General features: G+C 43.5%; 1 protein-coding gene across 2 annotated transcripts in view; it reads right to left on the bottom strand.

Annotated features, from left to right (window-relative positions):
• Positions 1 to 19,611, bottom strand: part of SNX21 (sorting nexin family member 21) — a 53,974-nt gene that overhangs the window by 5,423 nt on the left and 28,940 nt on the right. For both annotated transcript variants that reach the window (XM_077459218.1, XM_077459219.1), the window contains exon 3: positions 18,826 to 18,980. In XM_077459218.1, the coding sequence (XP_077315344.1) occupies positions 18,826 to 18,980 (155 nt within the window). The remainder of the gene's footprint in view (positions 1 to 18,825; positions 18,981 to 19,611) is intronic.

The following is a 19,611-nucleotide window of genomic DNA, read 5'->3' as shown; positions in this document are numbered from 1 at the left end:
ATCCCCATAGTTTACTCAGGCTCAGGTTGACTTCAACACGGAAGCACAAGGAGACTCACCCAAGCTCTACCACTATGTAGATGGTTGATGAGCAGAGTAGGTGCACTGGCCGTAGCATTCACTTAGAAGTCCATAAAGAAAAGGGTGAGCCGGCAACCCAAAGACTTTATTTTATTTATTTTTAATTTATGGATATGCCGTATGAAACAGTAATATGACAAAACAGCAATGTCCTGAAAAAGGTTATCTGCTGTAACATAATAGAGATGATCCAAAGCACATACTATACCACTCTGCAATATAGTAACAAATCATAACTACCACTTCAGGACAATAGAAAAAAAATGGGGTTGTCAGCCAGCACAAGTAGTCGCCTCTCAGAATTGAGAACCCTCAATTAAGGATAAATTAAGTATTCACAAAAGCTTCTTAGCATTATTTTGTGCTAAGAAATCCTGTTAACGCATTTCGGCCACAGCCTTTGTCATAGCATAAAAGTTAACAGAATAAAATTAAACTTTTTGTGCATGTGAACAGACCAAGTGAGGTAAAGAGATCAGTGGGAAACTTACCTCTTCCAACTGATCTCTTTACCTCACTTGGTCTGTTTTTGATATAAAAAGTTTGATTGTATGCGGTTAACTTTTGTTATGGCGAGGCCCCTTATCCAAAACACGTTAGCATTATGTTGGATTATTCATTCCTGTTGTGCTAATAAATCCTGTTACGAAGCTTTTGGGTTGCTGGCTTATCTTTGTTATGGACTTCAGGATGACTAACATTTTTAAAAAGAGAATGGGGGAGGGTTAGAACCTCAGTTAAGTTTTTATTGCCATCTGTGTCGTTAATGGGGAGAAGTCCCTCAACTTCCTGTCCTTTGTAATAGGGACAGAAATCTAATCCATAGGATATAAAAATAAAAAGTTAGCTGTTCTATCAGAAGAACTACAAAAAGCGGTGGAGTAATACTTTATTCAACCTATAGGAATTATAGATAACATCTTATTGCAGCCATAGTAACCCCTCGTTACACGCGCACAGTCTCTTGACTTTTGTAATCTGATTTTTAAAGAAAGCAGATGTTTTAAAAGAAGCTGGGCATGCTGAACGTAGGACTGACATTTTATAAAATATGACCAATGTTGCCAAGACAAGACCTGCATTTCACATGACTGGTACTGTAAATCCAGATGTTGGATGAACAGCGGTGATGTGGCTTGTTCTAGCAAGGTTTGAAATGTATGCAAATCCAACAATTAACCTTTTGGTCCGTTAAATAGATCAATGAAAAGGTTTTAGATCTGTTCTCATCTGTGCAAAAAAAAGAAACTGTTGCTCTTGCCAGAAATCTGGTGAGTGGACAATTTCCTGTGCCATTATCAGTTGTCATTGTGGTCAGTGCCCTTTGCTGTAGTTTACACTGCCACTTCTCTACTTACTAATGTAAAAATCTCCAGTCATTAATGTTTTATTTTCCTTGCAGGTTACATCACTAAGCAAGGCTTGCAGCAACTCCCCAGTTTATGTAACAAATTATATAATCCTGAGTGTGCAAAATGTAATAAGCATATTGTGGAATTCATGCAAAGTGAAGGGTTCAAAGGAGTGATCCATGAGTAATTCATATAGAACAGATCTGCAAACTACGGCCCTCCAGCTGTTGTGGAACTACACATTCCATGCGGCAATGTAAAACACTGACATTCACAAACATGACTAGGCATGATGGGAATTGTAGTTACTGAACAACTGGAGGGCCATAGTTTACATACCCCTGTTATAGAATGTCTAGAAATATGAAGATTCTTGTAAACATAAATTACATTTCATAAATTGGGTTCAATTCACAAAGCTGTACACAGGAATAAGGATTTTCAACCATATGACTCATGCCCCGTACACACAATTGGACATTCCGACAACAAAATCCATGGATTTTTTTTCCAACAGATGTTGGCTCAAACTTGTCTTGCATACACACGGTCACACAAAGTTGGTCGGAAATTCAAACGTCAAGAACTCGGTGACGTACAATAAGCCGAGAAAAATGAGGTTCAATAGCCAGTGTGGCTCTTCTGCTCGATTCCGAGCATGTGTGGAACTTTGTGCGTCAGAATTGTGTACACACGATCGGAATTTCCAACAACGGATTTTGTTGTCGGAAAAGTTGAAAACCAGATATCAAATTTTGTGCGATGGAAAATGTCCGATTGGAGCCTACACACGGTTGGAATTTAAGACAAAAAGCTCTTATCGAACATTTTTGGTCGGAAAATCCGACCATGTGTACGAGACATTCGTTTACTTTTTTTTTTTATTTCCCAATAGTTTTGTTTGGACTAAACTGGTGCATTTTATTCAACAATACATTTGGCTGCTGTTAGAACCTTTATGTAGCATCAGCTACATACAGTCCTGTGTTCTGCAAGTTCAGTTCCCAGAACAAGATGGAGTCAGGCCAAGTGCTGCTCAGCCAGCCATTCATAGAAAGCTTTGCATTTTATGAATGAATACAAGTCTCTCTAATTGGCATGGAGAGGCAGACAAGTTACATCAAAATCACTACCTCAGCTAATCATAGGAAGCATTGAATTTATTCATAAAATACAAAGCTTCCTGCAAATGGCTAAGCGGTATTTATATTTTGTTATGGGAACAGGATGGGAAGTCCCCATACCACTGCCACCACACAGTGCTGTATACTGATGCTACATATGGTGTATATATAATATTATAATGTAGCATAAGAGAGATATATATATCTTATGCTACATCTTATACAGTGCTGACAGCAGCCACAAGTATTCCTGTCCCCAAAAGAACAAGTGCTGCTCAGCCATTCACAGGAAGCTTTGTATTTTATGGATGAACACAATGCTTCCTCTGATTAGCTGAGGTAGAGGCTGATGTCATCTGTCTGCCTCTCCACCTCAGCCAATTAGAAAAAGCCTTGTATCCATAAGAATACAAACCTTTCTGTGACTGGTTAAACCGCTCTCAAACCACCTCCATTTTGTTTCAGGAATGGGACAGAAGTCTCTGTACCACTACTGGAACACAGATCTATATACTGTACGTAGCTGATGGTTCTCTGGCAAAATATTTAGGGTTCCACAAACTTTACATACATCCCCTCATTGTGGAAAGTGGGGGTGTACATTCATGCTGATAAAGGCTTTTCTGGGGGTATAACATGTTTCCTACTCTAGACTTTACAATTAGGCCTCTCAAACCTGGTTCTCTGGCCACCTGCACACACCCCAGGATTAAAGCAACAAAAGAGATGATATTTAGTAGACTTTTTGCCCTGACGGAGGCAAGTTCTTTTGCCTCCAGTGACAATTCTTGATAATGGTTTTAAGGGACTGTTTGAAGAGACGTTGTCCCTCAAAAAAAACGCAGGTCAAGTGCTCATTGAGTGGATTGCAGGGGCATGGCACTCCCAAAGCTAGGTTGAGGAAAGGCTGCTCTGGATAGCTGCAATCAGAGACTAGCACTGATGTAGAGAAGAGTCCTGATTAAAAGAAAAAACTAAATTAAGAAATTTTGAAAAAAAAAAAACCCCACGAAAAAAAATCCTAGCAGAAAATAGGGTAGCCGAGTTGAAAAAAAAGATGTCTATACTTCTAGGACAATAGCAAAAAAAAAAAAAAAAAAAAAAAAAAAAAAAAGCAGAAGCCAGCTGGTACCGGGAGGTGTTTTGCTGGGTTGTCCTTTGATTCTCTCCCCCCAATGCTCCTGTAGGCAACAGTATACTCAAAAAGGTGAACTCCTGTGACCCTTAGACCCCTTTCACACTGCCGCGCCCATAGCGGCGGCAGTAAAATGCTGCTATTTTTAGTGGAGTTTTACCGTCAGATTTGCAGCCCATTTCGGCCACTAGCGGCCAAGAAAGGGTTAAAACCGCCCACAATAGCGGCGTTTTGCCGGCGGTAATACAAAGCTGCCCCATTGATTTCAATGGGGAGCAGTGGTGGAGGAGCGGTAAACACACCGCTCCTTCGCCGCTCCAAAGAAGCTGCTGGCAGGACTTTTCCTGACGTCCTGCCAGCGCAACGCTCCAGTGTGAAAGCCCTCGGGGATTTCACACTGGAGACAAGGGAGCAGCAGTTTGAGACCCCTTTCACACTGGGGCGTTTAAGGCATTTTAGCGTTAAAAAAAAAGCGCATGTAAAGCGCTTGAAAGAAACCTCATCTGCAATCCCAATGTGAAAGCCCGAGTGCTTTAAGAGCCCTTTCACAAGGTCAGCGCCCAAAAAACGCTTGTAAAGTGCCGCATAAACTAGCAGCGCTTTACCAGCTTTTTTGGGGCGCTTTTAACCCCTGCTAGTGGCCAAGTAAAGTGTTAAAAGAGCATACAAAGCGCTGCTGCCAAAAGCGCTTTTCAGACGTTTTGCAGGCGCTTCCCATTGATTTCAATGGGAAGAGGCGCTTTAGGAGCGGTGTATTCACCGCTCCAAAAAAGCTGCTTGCAGGACTTTTTTTGATGCCCTACCAGCGCAGCGCCTCAGTGTGAAAGCACTCTGGCTTTTACATTGGGATTGCAGTTGCGGCTTCTTTCAGTCGCTTTTTTTTTTTAAAGCTAAAGCAGCTGAAAAACGCCTGAAAAACGCCCCATTGTGAAAATGGTCTGAGGGCGGATTGCAGGCGCTATTTCTAATGCTATAGCGCCTGCAAAACGCCCTCAGTGTGAAAGGCGTCTTAGTGGACAAGAAAGGTGCTTTTTGTAATGGATTAATATTTATGGCATTGCAGCTTAAGGATAAAATGGTTGATCTTCTGCTTACAAGAAAACTGTGAAGGGGACGTGTCAGTCCGAAGCAGTTTTCTTCTAGGCAATAGGATCTCATTACTGCACGATTTTGGCATTGGCCCAGCATGTTCTTGGCACAGAAGTTTCAACACAGGACAGAGATTGAGCATTAAAAGAAACCTGTATGGAAACGATACATAAGGCCACCATTGCTGAACTCTTTTGGTGACTAGTTGCTAGCTGTCATTCTGATCCAAAATTGCCCATCTGAACCCAGCAGAAAAATTTGATCACTTGAAAATACTGTAGTTTTTATTTCAGTCTTTCAATAAACTGTATTGAAGCGGTCAATGTATTGTCCAGTTTTGACTATTGGCTGACCAAAATTGACTAAAAATACCCATGTGTATGGCCAACGTTTGGGTTGAAGAAGTTTAAATTGAAGTCACATAAAATAATATGCAGGTGGGAGACAATTCATCCATTCATGCAGTCTGCTGGGAAAAAACCCAAACATACAAACCACACAACAGCGTACGCTAGCTTTATTCTTGTAGTCTGTTTAGCTACCACACACCCCTGCCTAGCCCTATTAGGCCTCGTTCACATGGGGCAACTTAAAGCGGAGGTCCACCCGAAAGTGGTCCTTCCGCTCTTTGGAATCCCCCCCCCCTCCGGCGCCACAATTGGCACCTTTCAGGGGGGAGGGGGGTGCAGGTACCTGTACAGTACAGGTATCTGCACCCACTTCCGGGATAGCTCTCTGCGGAAAGGGGCGTAGATTACGCCCCTTTCCGAAAGTCCCCCGCTGCATGCTGGGAAACACACAGATCCCAGAGGCAGCGGGTCCATCCTTATTGCGCAGCGCGACTCGCGCATGCGCAGTAGGGAACTGGGAAATGAAGCCGAAAGGCTCCACTTCCTGATTCCCATACCCAAGATGGCGGCGGCAGCACCCGAGAGACGATCGAGAGATCGGCTTCGGGTGCCGACATCGCGGGCGCGCTGGACAGGTAAGTGTCACTATTTTAAAAGTCAGCAGCTGCAGTATTTGTAGCTGCTGGCTTTTAAAAAAAAAAACGCGGACTCCCGGCGGACTCCCTCTTTAAAGACAACCATCAGTAATTTTTTCATCTTTCCATCTATTAAATCTTCTGCCCTTGTTTTAACTTTGGATAGTAAAACATTTTTTTTTGCTAGCAAATACTTTATACAGCCCACTTGCCGTTTGTCTGCCCATTAGCCTTAGCTTACGACATCATGCACAGCCCTCTCTCACTCAGAATTTACCGGGGGGGGTGAACAGGCAGCAGCTTCAGCTGCCCACAGATAAAATGGTTGCAGCCAGACTGCAAAGTGGTTGGAGGGAAGCTTCAGAATGGCAAAGATGTTTTTATTACAAAATTATGTGAGCAGACTGCTGTTCCTGTTTAAGCCATGCTTAGCCGCATTAGGATGCAGAGGTGTTCTGTGCATCCCTGTACAGGCCGTCCTATTCATGTACGGATAGAGCCACTACTCCCAATATGAAATCCACGCAAGTGCATGTCCTCGAACTCACAAAGCCCCGAATGCACCCAGGGTACCCACATGGATGTTGCATTGGGAGCAGCAATTGTCTGTGCTGCCGTTGGGTTTGGTATGGGGATGCATGCAACACCTGTGCATATCCATGTCGGTAAAACAGGGCTCTGCACAGCACCGATCAAAGCACCTCATGTGAATGAGGCCTTAAGTTGATCGACAATGATTTTCAGCAGGAGCCCGCTATGAAACTGCAGCCACTCATAGCAAGTATAGCAGCTGCACTGGCTAAACAGGTCAAAAATACACTGCTCACCCCGCTATGACGAAGAAGCATGTGAATGAGGCTGTGCGACTATGATTTTTTTTTTTTACATTTTGCATTTTGAGTCATAAAATACTATTTGCTGCAATCCAATGGGTTCTTAATGGTCTTTAAATATTTTAAAGCTGTGTGCGTGTATTTTTATTAAACAGGAAATGCACCCTTCCTTTCTTGTAAAAAGCAGTCCAAGCCATAGGTCACAGGCTTATGCAAGTTTAATTAGATCTAATTTGCTTCCTCAGCAATTGTATAAATTCCCCAGTTGTGTGCAATTGTCTTTCTAGTGCTACAGGTTCAGTGACTTGTGATGAACCAGACTCACCGAGGGCGGATGAAGTGTGTACAGAAATGTATGTTAGAAGGCTGGCCATTGACTAGCCTGTATTTGTAGGAGGATTCCGGGGCTTATAATCCCCCCTCCTTCTCCCTGCAATCGTCGGCTAGCATTTCCGGGTTTCGTACAGGAAAGCAGGTGGCTATATCATTTCAGGCGTTCTGTTGAGAATTGCCCCCCCCCCATCGAATAGTGCCCGCACATGCACAGGATGGAGCCGCACTTTAGCTGACTTGCCGATCAGCTGAAGTGCCGTGACCAGGGCGCTAGCGCACATCGTAGGTGGCATCTCTCGATGGGAGATACCATTTCACTGCCACAATTGAAACCTATACAAACAGCGGGGGGAAACTGTAGTTCTCACATTGTGCCTCACTGTTGCGGGGTGGCTTTACAGTGTGCTGATGGTCCGGTTTTATCAGTGTTGCAGGGCGGGCTTGCTGTGTTGGACTGCTGGTTTTGCCTGCATGAAAAGGGCGGGTTGCAACACAGACATAACCAGCTCTTCAACACAGCCACTAGCCGCCCTCCAGCAGCAGCGATGCACAATCTGAGAACTACACTCTCCCCACATTTGTATAGGTTTAATTGTGCCTGTGAAATGGTATCTCCCATCGAGATATACCTCCTACGGTGTGCGCATGCGCCCTGGTTACATCAGCCCAGCTGATCGGCAGATCAGCTGTTGTGCTGTACCGTACAGTGCATGTGCAGTACATACTGGGCACTATTCGATGGGGGGCACTTCGACAGAACACCTGTTCCAGTTCGGCGGTAGGACAAGCACTGTGGACATTTTGTTTTCTCCGGTTCCCACGCGACTATCAGGAGGAGGGGCTCATACTATTGGGGTACACAGGAGGGGTCCTCATACTATGAGGGTACACACCGTACAAGGGGGAACTCCTTTCAGTGCATACTTAATGGTTTTGTTGTAGGTGTATTCAACGTTTACGTGTTGGAGCAGCAAGGCGTGTTTGGTGTATCGGTCAGTCAGCTAGGTGTATGGCATAGCAGTATCTGTCAGGTCTACGGAGCCGTGCGGGCTGAGGTTTCATTTGTAAGGATTGTATTAGCTAGTTTTCTCACCCGTACATCATATGTCACTTTCATTCCTATTTTCTGCACACCACAGTCTGTAGGTACCAAGCCCTGAGTGTTCGTTTTTAAATTACCTGTCTGGACGCTGCAGGTTACTCAGGCTCGCTCACCACACACACACACACACACACACGGGGGGTTACTAGGTTTCCCACACACGCTGTTTCAGTTCTTGCAGCACCACACACCGTTACTTAGTGTGTTAGGGTATTGGTGGTGGTTTAGTCTATCTCTAATTGGTTTTTCCCACAGATTTGAACATGTCACAAGTATCAGAGAGTGACGAATTTGCCTTCATCCACCTACTCCAGTTAGGGGCTCGGACAGGGCTGGACTGGCACAAAAAGTTGGTCCTGGACTTCATCATGACCAGCCCACTTTAATTTTGAGTGTCCCCTCCAGAAGCCCCTTCACATCAGAGTCCCTTACAGAAGCCCCCCTTCACATCAGAGTCCCCACCAGCAGCCCCCTTCACATCAGAGTCCCCACCAGAAGCACCCTTCACATCAGAGTGTCCTCCCTCTCCTCCCATGTGTACTCACAGTTTTGAAGGTAGCTTTTCTTCCTCTCTCCAGTCATGTGATAACAAGTGATAGGGGAGAGAGGAAGGAAAGTCTGCCACTTTCTATCTCCCCCTGCAGGCTGGAGGTAGCATAACACCTAATGCGCTCTCCGGCAAGTGATGGAGCTGCTCCTTCTGACAGGAGTGAAATCACGATCACTCACTGTCAGAGGAGCGGCTCCAGGACTGCACCAGACCAGCCCACTGAGCCATCGGCCCACCCGGAATCTCCCGGTAGTCCCGATGGCCAGTCCATGCCTGGGCTCGGAGCACGGGAGCACAGAAGCACTCCATCCCTGAGAAACTGGACTATTCCAAAGCCCATCGCTGAACTCCAACGCAGGGGCATTACATTCTTGGCCACAGCCATTAAAGCGGAGTTGTTCAGACTTCTGTTTCCAAACCTGACCCAGCCGCAACCATCCACCAGTCCAGAGCACGTGTCGTTACTCACATCTCTGACTCAGATCCATACAGTTTTAAATACGCTCTCCACTTCAGCAGTTACAAGATAGGATGGACATGATGGAGGCCTGTCCAGCCACAGTGGAAGTTTCAGCAGCTTCTATAGGCCATCCGGAACCTCTGTAGGTAATACCAGTGTGCCGTTACCTCTTGCTGTTCCTTTACCACTATCAGTACTACCTTCCGTATCTCCTGCGCACTTTATCCCAGCAAATCTGAAAAAATACATTCTGGAGGGGGAAGGACATCAACCTGGCATCCCTTCTCATAGCTTCGCAGCACATTGTTGAGAGCAAGGCTTAAGCTTGCAGGGAAGTCTCAGTGTTCGTCAAAACCAGGGATCCGAGGCTTAATCGCAAACTGAGCATAGCAGAATTTGTTCTCTCCTTTGATATTTATAGGGACGTTATTCGTGCCGGCAGTCCTAACAGGAGAGAGGATATCGACCTGTATCTCAACAAGGTGGTGGATCTAGCCCACAAATAGTTGATTAGCGTAATTTTGCTCATGCGCGGAAAGGCTCATTGGACTCCCCTCCCTCACCTGTTGGTGGGGCCAGCGGAGTTTCAAAGATGGCCGCTATGCGCGGCTGATGTTGGTCTGCGCCATCACACGCATGCGCGGCACCTCTCCCCGGGTTTCCAAACATCCGGTGCAGTGTCATTTCCACCCACGACTCGGCGAGATCCTTCTTAATGCCCCATACACATTATCAGATTTTCTGCTGATTTTTTCCTTCAGATATACCAAAACCATGTAGTACAAGGGCCTGCCTGATTGCATACCAATTAAAACTCATAAGGTTTGACCTCATATTATATGGTTTTGGTAAATCTGAAGGAAAAACTGATAGTGTGTATGGGGCTTTAAGGCAGCTCCCCTGTGCCTAATATCCTCTGTGAGAGACGGCCAATGTGGATGTCTCGGTATACACTTCACTGGGGTAAGAAGTTCAGTCTTAGATTGGCAGCATTATTTGCAACTCCGTATAACAATAATATAATTTTGGATTATTTTTAAAACCCAAACATTTTTATTTTTTTCTTTACTCGTTACAGATTGGTCACATATCACTGTTTATTTAGCCTGATGCAAAATTGACACTTAGTAGCAGAGTCAGTATGCTACAGATTGGCCACTGGGGCCCTTTCTCATTGTCCTATTGATTCTACCAGTCATTTTTAAATAACAAACAAACAAACAAACAAACAAACAATCTCTTTGTTGGTGTTTTTTGTTACCTTTTGAGTGGTCGCAAATTTTGCGACACTGATAATTTATATTCTTAAAAAACATTATATATTTTTTTCTTATGTGAAATTTCAGACCTCAACTTTTGGAAGGTCTCTCCGCAAGCATCTAATATCCTGGCGCTCCCACTTATTTGAGGCCTCTTTGTCCTTATTTCTCAGCTTTCAATTTGTGAACTTTCAACATTCTTTTTAACATATTGGAGGTGAGATTGGCATTTCCCATATCTACAGTGGTGTGAAAAAGTGTTTGCCCCCTTCCTCATTTCCTGTTCCTTTGCATGTTTGTCACACTTAAGTGTTTCGGAACATCAAACCAATTTAAACAATAGTCAAGGACAACACAAGTAAACACAAAATGCAATTTGTAAATGAAGGTGTTTATTATTAAAGGTGAAAAAAAATCCAAACCATCATGGCCCTGTGTGAAAAAGTGATTGCCCCCTAAACCTAATAACTGGTTGGGCCACCCTTAGCAGCAACAACTGCAACCAAGCGTTTGCGATAACGTGCAATGATGCTTTTACAGCGTCCTGGAGGAATTTTGGCCCACTCATCTTTGCAGAATTGTCCTAATTCAGTTACATTAGAGGGTTTTCGAGCATGAACGGCCTTTTTAAAGGTCATACCACAACATCTCAATAGGATTCAGGTCAGGACTTTGGCTAGGCCACTCCAAAGTCTTCATTTTGTTTTTCTTCAGCCATTCGGTGGTGGACTTGCTGGTGTGTTTAGGATCATTGTCCTGCTGCAGAACCCAAGTTCGTTTCAGCTTGAGTACACGAACAGATGGTCGGACATTCTCCTTCAGGATCTCTTGGTAGACAGCAGAATTCATAGTTCCTTTTATCACGGCAAGTCTTCCAGGTCCTGAAGCAGCAAAACAGCCCCAGACCATCACACTACCACCACCATATTTTACTGTTGGTATAATGTTCTTTTTATGAAATGCAGTGTTCCTTCTACGCCAGATATACTTGGACACACACCTTCCAAAGAGTTCCACTTTTGTCTCATCGGTCCACAGAATGTTGTCCCAAAAGTCTTGGGGATCATCAAGATGTGTTGTGGAGAAATTGAGACGAGCTTTGATGTTCTTTTTGCTCAGCAGTGTTTTTCTCCTTGGAACTCTGCCATGCAGGCCATTTTTGCCCAGTCTTTTCCTGATGGTGGAGGCATGAACGCTGACCTTAACTGAGGCAAGTGAGGCCTGCAGTTCCTTGGACGTTGTTGTGGGGTCTTTTGTGACCTCTTGGATGAGTCGTCGCTGCGCTCTTGGGGTAATTTTGGGCGGCCGGCCACTCCTGGGAAGGTTCACCACTGTTCCATGTCTTCGCCATTTGTGGATAATGGCTCTCACTGTGGTTCGCTGGATTCCCAAAGCTTTGGAAATGGCTTTATAACCCTTTCCAGACTGATCGATCTCAATTACTTTCTTTCTCAATTGTTCCTGAATTTCTTTGGGTCTCGGCATGATGTGTAGCTTTTAAGGATCTTCTGGTGGACCTTACTGTGTCAAGCAGCTCCTATTTAAGTGATGCCTTGATTGTGAACAGGTGTGGCAATAATCAGGCCTGGGTGTGGCTAGAGAAATTGAACTCAGGTGTGGACAACCACAGTTATAGTATGTTTTAACAAGGGGGGCAATCACTTTTTCACACAGGGCCATGATGGTTTGGATTTTTTTTCACCTTTAATAATAAACACCTTCATTTACAAATTGCATTTTGTGTTTACTTGTGTTGTCCTTGACTATTGTTTAAATTGGTTTGATGTTCCGAAACACTTAAGTGTGACAAACATGCAAAGGAACAGGAAATGAGGAAGGGGGCAAACACTTTCACACCACTGTATGACCACATGCTATTGATGTCCTTGTGTTGATTATACTTTATATATTTATCTTAGTTTGACCCATAATACCTGATCATATGTTTTTGTAACACTCTTTGCAATGTTCCAACTATATTTAATACATTTTTCTCCTCGCTTTTTCTGTACTTATCCAAAACAGTATTACAAGCAACTTGTACCACTAAAAGCTCCTGATGAAACTCGAATTGAGTGAAACGTCGAGTGTGGTAAAAGTTATCCTGACCCAAATTGAATGAATTGTAGAAATTCTGCTGTCTTTTGGATGTACCCACATTTATTGTGATTGTTTTTAGATAACTTCAATATATGTAGTTGTTAATAAATGTAAGATTTTATTTTTATCCATGGTTTGTTTTTTGATAATTACTGGTATTCATAAACTATTTTGTACCTGATACCATTAAAAGTCCGAGGTTTGTCACCTCCTTCCCTGTGTAGAGCTTTTGTAGCCCACAAATATGGTGGTTCTACATTTTATGATTACCACTGATCATTTTTGGCAAAGGTCGCTGCCACTTGGGCGCAGTTTCAGTTAGTTACATGTTGGAGCAATGTAGACACGGAGCTATTCTGTAGGTATTTCGGCAGTCAGAAGTCTCCAACTTGTGGTAATTGCCATTCATCTGCTCATACCTCCAATTGGTGTCCCAACCTGAAACATCCCATACCTACTGGGTCCACCAGGCAGGGGTCCAGTGGTTCCTCCACAGGGCCATCGGGGCAGGTTGACAAACTGGGCAGACCCAGTCATTATCTTGGTAAGGCTCAGCTGTGCAATAACTTCAACTACATGGTCTGCAACTATAATCAATGCAGACTCCTTCATATTTGTGCCAACTGTTTCAGAGTGCACCCCAAATCTGCTATCCCATCAAGCCATCCAGTTCATCATGACTGAGCCGAGTTAACATATCCAGGTTAGATTTCTGGTGGGTACATCACCCATCCCCCAGCTCTTAGGCATTTTCTTGTGGAAAGTTTTTTTGATGGTTTCATACAGGCCTCACCACTTTACCTTTGGAGTCTTTTGAGTGTGCCAATTTGTTATCTGGTGCCAGGAATGCCTAGTTAGTGGATGAATTATTAAAGATAGAGTTGGCCCTATGACAAACCCCTTGGCTATTTTCTTGTTCACCATTCAGCACGTGGAGGGTTAGCCCCATCTGTGTGGTAAAGGGTAAATTTTCGAATACATGTCGGTTATTCTACGACTTCCTCATTCATCACACATACCTAGTCTAAATTCTCTTATTCCATCAGAGGAATTTTGCAGCTATATTCATCAGTAGACTTGACCATTTAGCACATTTTACAGTCAGGTAGGGGCACATGGTTATCCAAAGTGGATATTTTGGATGCCTTCGAAAGTCCTCTCCATCAAACCTTCCCTCTGGCAATGGCATGGGTTCAAATGGTGGGACCAGTATTATTGCGCCACAAAATGGATATTTGTCTCCAAGAGTAGTCCCTGGCTTTTTAATATTTTTGCCTCAGCCTTCGTTTGGGTATTGTCCAATCGCAAAGGGTGCCGTAAGGCGAGTCACTACTTGGACGATTTTTTTTTTATTAGAAAGCCCTGAGCAGTCTCCCAAGGTCCTCATAGCACTTACAGAACTGTTCATGGATTTGAATGTCCCCCTATCTGCTCACAAGTTTAAAGAGCCTTCCACTGTGATCACCTTTTTAGGCATCTCCTTAGACACAGACCGGATGGTTGCCAGTTTGCCTCAGGTTAAGCTGAATAGGATTTGAGGCTTCATTCACAATCTGGTCAGGTCCCCTGTGTGCTCCAAGAAGGAGTTGGTCGGTGTTAAGCATGCTCAACTTTGCCATGAGGATTATTCCTCATGGCAGGTCATTTATTTCCAGGCTGTTGGCTCTTCTTCCCCTGTATCAGGACACCGATTTGGCCATGAAATTAGAAGCCGATGCTCGTGCGGATCTGCTCATGGGGGGGGGGGGGAAATCAGTTCTTGTGCAGCTGTAACACCATGTTTATCAATCTGCCTATGGCCATGTCCCCCAGAATTTTTTTCTGATGCCGCAGCCTCAGTGGGTTTTTCAGATATATTTGGATGTCAGTGGTTGGCCGGGCCAGATCTTCCGTGGGATAGCGGATTTGTTGTCTTTCACCCTTTGGGTCAGGCCCCAGCCTTGTCCTCAAGGCGGCTATTTTCCTTAGTTACTTTGGTTTCCTCCGACCCCGGAAGGTGTCCCAAGCTGGCTGTAATGCACCTGAACTACAAAAGGTAGTCTCACCAACAACAAAAACCGTCAGACAGGTCAGGGTTTGTGGTCAATTATAACAAAACCAAATGCTTTCTGGTGTCCAGTTGAGGTCTTGGACCAGCTCTCCTCCATGTTTTTAGCGGCCCCTCTCGATAGCTCCCTTTCCCCACGTAGCCTCTTGCTTCTGGACAGCTCAAATCACATGTCAGAATTTCGACTGCTAAATTGGGGGTTAAACCCGAAACAGTTTTCGGGTCATTCCTTTAGGATCGGGGCGGTGTCCACAGCATCCAAGAAAAGGGTCCCATCTCATGCCATCAAATACATTAACTTCCACGTGAGGATCGGGAATGTAAACAAGCTTTTGTAACTTTGCTGGATTAGTTGTTATGTTTACCCATTAAGCCTCACATTACTGTACTTAGTTCGTGTCCTTTTTGCCCTCTTTTAAGCATACACTTAAATGCCACCATGGAACACCTCAGGTCACCATAGTTGGGGGTAATATGTTCCTCCAGTACCCAGACTAACTACAAAATTATATTATAATGCTATAAATGAGCTGCTGGGTGGTAAAGGCTGCAGGGTACATGTGATGTTAAACTGTAGAAGCATGCAAGCCACATTTCTATACAGATATGCTTAATCCACCACTACAAACTGAGTTCGCATTTTTAGCCAGAAGGATATTCGGAGGTGTAGTATTGGAAAGGAGAATATAGTTGTCAGCAACCTCTCTACCTCTCTAGACAGCTGTTGACTAAGGAACCCGAGCTACGACCTACTAAACTTCTCAGTCAATGTAAACAGCCTGACGTGGGACTTCCCAGGGTTACATCCCCAGGTTAAGGGCCAGTTCCTGTTAACTGCCAACACCATGTCAAGAAAAAAAAAAAAAAAGTGTTACTTCGTGACCAGCAAGATCAAGCTCATTAAACAGGGAAATTGAACTTGGCAAAGATCAGCCTTCAAGTCCAGATTCTAATAGCATACTAAAAAGTAGTTTTAGCCTTGGTTCACACTGACTGAGGGAATGAAGTCGCACGATTTCAATCCCGCATGTCAGTCCCGACTTCGGGGGCGATTTCAGAGACATCTGTGCGGGTTTCTGCACAGATGTCAATGGAAATTGCACCGCAAAATCGCCCAAAGTAGCACAGGAACTATTTTTGGGAGTCGATGCGCCACCGAAAATGCGGCGTTGCACCGATTTCGACACTGCCATTGCTGGCAATTGCCGCCAATTTGGCATCTGATTTGATATGTCAGAACACATCAATGTGAACCAGGGCTTAAGGCCAATTCATACCATAGAAATGCAATCCGGATGCTCATCTGCGTTTGACGCAGCCCAGCGCATTTTCCCCCTTTTTTCTTAACCTTAAAGTGATTGTTTTAACAAAACTAAAAAAACAGACTTTACAAACATGTTATAATTACCTCTTCTGTGCAGTTGGTTTGCACAGACCAGCCTGGATCCTCCTCTTCTTGGGTCCCTCTTCGCTGCTCCTGGCCCCTCCCCTCCTGTCGGGTGTCCCCACAGCAAGCAGCTTGCTATGGGGGCACTCGATCCAAGTCATCAGGAGGAGAGTCTGGGTGGCTAAGACACCTCTGGAGAGAGATGGGGCTCAGGTAAGTAATTAGGGAGTGCTGGATAGGCTGCTACACACAGGTGTTTTTTTTTTTTTTTTAATGCATTAAGAAAAAAAAAATTTTTAAAACCCTCTGCATTTACAACTCCTTTAAATAAGGACATGTGCGTTCCAGGGCTTTTGATACGTTTTGCCAGTACATATAAATAAAAAATGATCCACGCAGGTTACTAATACATAAATAACGTGAAATAATCCACAATGATGCCCAAAAATAAACACAATGAATGAAACCCAAATAATGTGTGTGTCAAAGAGTCCAAATCATGGTGATTAGTTAGTGACGATAATCATAAAAGTTCATAGTAGTGGAATCTTGTAATTAAATATCTATGTTGTGAAAATGATGTTGATCTTCGTGACTAAACTGTCACGTAATGCTCACAGAGCTCTTACCTCCAAGTGGAGAAAGATGAGCCTCAAAATCAATATCCTATGGTGGGATGGAATATCTACCGTCCGTGTTCTCAAACGATATCCGTATGGGCGATTCTGGATATGGTCCACCATCTACTGAGCAAGTCTTCTCTCTGTTATGAGCTGGGTTAGCCTCCAAGTCTTGTGGTTCCATGGTTAAAATTTTGTGTTCGCCATTCAGGTAAATAAAAGAAAAAACAGGCCTCCCATAGTGTAATATATAATGATAATGCAGTTTATTAAAAATACCAAATAGCCTCTTACATTCAAATAGTAAAAAACAAGTTTATCTGTGTGTTGTCTCGTGTCAAACACATTCCTTGCGTCACTTCCAGTTACTCGAATTTCCAGCCACGTTCCGTGGCCTGTTTTCTTTTATTTCCCTTTTACCCTTTTATTTCTCATTTACCATGGAAACCACAAGACTTGGAGGCTAACCCAGCTCATAACAGAAGGCTTGCTTAGAATATCGTGGACCAGATCCAGAATCGCCCATATGGGATATCGTTTGGGAACACAGACGGCAGATATTCATCCCACCATAGGATATTGATTTGAGGCTCATCTTTCTCCACTTGGAGGTAAGAGCTCTGTGAGCATTACTTGACGGTTTAGTCACGAAGAACAACATCATTTTCACAACATAGATATTTACAAGATTCATCACTAGTATGAACTTTTATGATAATCGTCACTAATCACCACGATTTGGACTCTTTGTGCACACACATTATTTGGATTTCATTCATTGTACTTATTTTTGCACATCATTGGGGATTATTTCACTTTATTATTTATGTATTATTAACCTGCGCAGATCATTTTTATTAATATTCACAGTTTTTTGTGTTTAGTGTACACTTTAGATCTTGCAGTGGTTTTACATATTTTATATATTAGCACATCTAATTTATTTTCACTCATTTAGTAGCGCAAGGGATCACACCCAAACAGTGTTCCAGTATAGTCCAGTGCAGGAAAAATGCAGCACGTTCTACTTTTTTTTCTGGAACTGAGCACACTGGAACTGCAAGCACTGGTATGAACTAGGCAATTGAAAATCATAACCTACTTTCCATGCTTTTTTGATGCAGGCATTTTTTAAAATAAAATAAATAAATCAATATATCCTGTAAAGGCCAGTGGATGGTACAACATGCAGCAGGGGACCAAGCATCCAATAACCCCTGGAAGTGTCAGGTGTACTTTCACTAATCTATAGCCCTGGTTAACACCAGTGCAGCTTTGAAATCACACTACTGTAAAGCCACGGATCAGTGTCATTTGGGCCTCCAATTTCATTGCAGCTTGAGACTTCATTTAACAGAAGTCTATGCAAGTTGCAATGAAATCCCAAAAAAGTAAAGCAGGAACTTTTTTCAAAGGCACTGCGACTTGAGTTGCAATGATTTGAGCGGTTCCATTGCTGGCAATGTCACGCGATTTTGAACTGTCAAATCACCTGACAAAATGTACCAGTGTACTCTCTGAAAGCTCTATGGAAGCTGAAAACCCTTGCACCAAACACTTCTAAGGGTGTTGAATGGATAGTCCCCGGCTGTTTGATTCCATCTGTCAGCACCTACATCACTGTTGTGTCCTGCAGTGATGTAGGGGCCAGCAAACGGTACCAAAGCAGGAGATCATGCCTTAGACACTCCCGGAAGTGTTATGCCGCGTACACACGACCAGACTTTGACGGACTATGTCCGACGGTCTTCCCGGCGGACTTTGAGCGGAGGTCCGACTGACTTTCTGAACGAAACAGACTTGGCCACACACGACCGGACTAAGTCTGTTCATTTTGAACGTGATGACGTAAATGGGACTAAACAAGGACGTTCAATAGCCAGTAGCTGCCTTTGCGTCGTATTTGGTCTGTCGGACCAGCACACAGACAAACGGTTTTCCAGATTTTTAGTTGGTAGCGAGTCCATCGCATAGATTTGAAACCGGTTTTATTTCTAGGTCCGCCGGACTTTTGGGAAAGAAAAAGTCAGCTGGAGCCCAAACACTATCGAATTGTCCGACGGATTCTGGTCCGCCAGAAAGTCTGATCGTGTGTACGCGGCATTAGATGCAGGAAAAAAAAAAAAAGGGAAGAAGGAGCACTGTAGGAGTGTTAAACATGTAAAATGGTTGACATGATAACTTTTAAATAGACCTTCATGATTAAAGTGACCAAGCCATTACACAACAGTGTTCTGCAGATTCATCTAGCGATAACGGGGCAGAGAAGAACAAACTATAAAATAGAAAAGCCGTTATTTCTAACACCACCAGGTATTCATTGATATTATATATGTCATTAGGAAACATACCATTCTGCAGTACTCACCACATACTTGGCATGTATGTCACGCACAATATTAGCCTCAGTCACCTCAAACGTCAACCTGATGGGCACGTCATGTTCTTGAGTATGTGCCCACATCTCTTTCAGTTGTTGTGTTAGAAGAGGATGGGCATTCGGCTCCTCTAGCAATCTACCTTCTGAAAGAGAGGGAGAATGTTTAAATACAGTAAATGAGAACACAATCAAAAGAGGTTTTTAACCTCAAATGCACAATCTGAATGCGTTGGCCATCCATGTTCAATCCGATTTAGCCTTCATAAAGCTATCTAATGTAAGGACCTATCCAAAAAAATCACCAAGTTTCTTTTAAGGCAAGCCCTTTTATTAAATCTTTGCTCCTGGAGATAATTTGTATAATCAGATTGTAATGTGTATGGTTAGCGTTGCTCGGTAGGAACCCCACAGCAATGGTCTCAATAGTAGGGGTGCTAATGACAATGAAATAGGTAATGGTCTTTCATCCAGACTATCCTATCAGTAAGTTTTTTTAGATTGCAGAATAAACTGATGCAAATGGAAGAAAGAAAGAAAGAAAGAAAAAAAAAAAAAAAAGCATACACATTCCATACAGTGTGCCTGGTGGGAATTGGATTGTGGTAGCCAAAACATGCTTCAACAAATACTTCCAAATATGGTGCCATTCATTGGGAATGTCATCCCATCCCACTGTACAATATTGGGCAACACACCCATACTGCAACACATTACAATGGAAATATGGTGAGCTTATTGTTGGGTGCATTGGAAGCCCATTTACAACGAAAAGGC

This window comes from Lithobates pipiens, unplaced genomic scaffold (assembly GCF_037356315.1).
Source record: "Lithobates pipiens isolate NorthernLeopardFrog02 unplaced genomic scaffold, aLitPip1_a1.2 Scaffold_28, whole genome shotgun sequence".
Lineage (NCBI taxonomy): Eukaryota > Metazoa > Chordata > Amphibia > Anura > Ranidae > Lithobates > Lithobates pipiens.
Note: the sequence above shows the minus strand (reverse complement) of the source record. Positions and strands in the feature narration are given on the sequence as shown.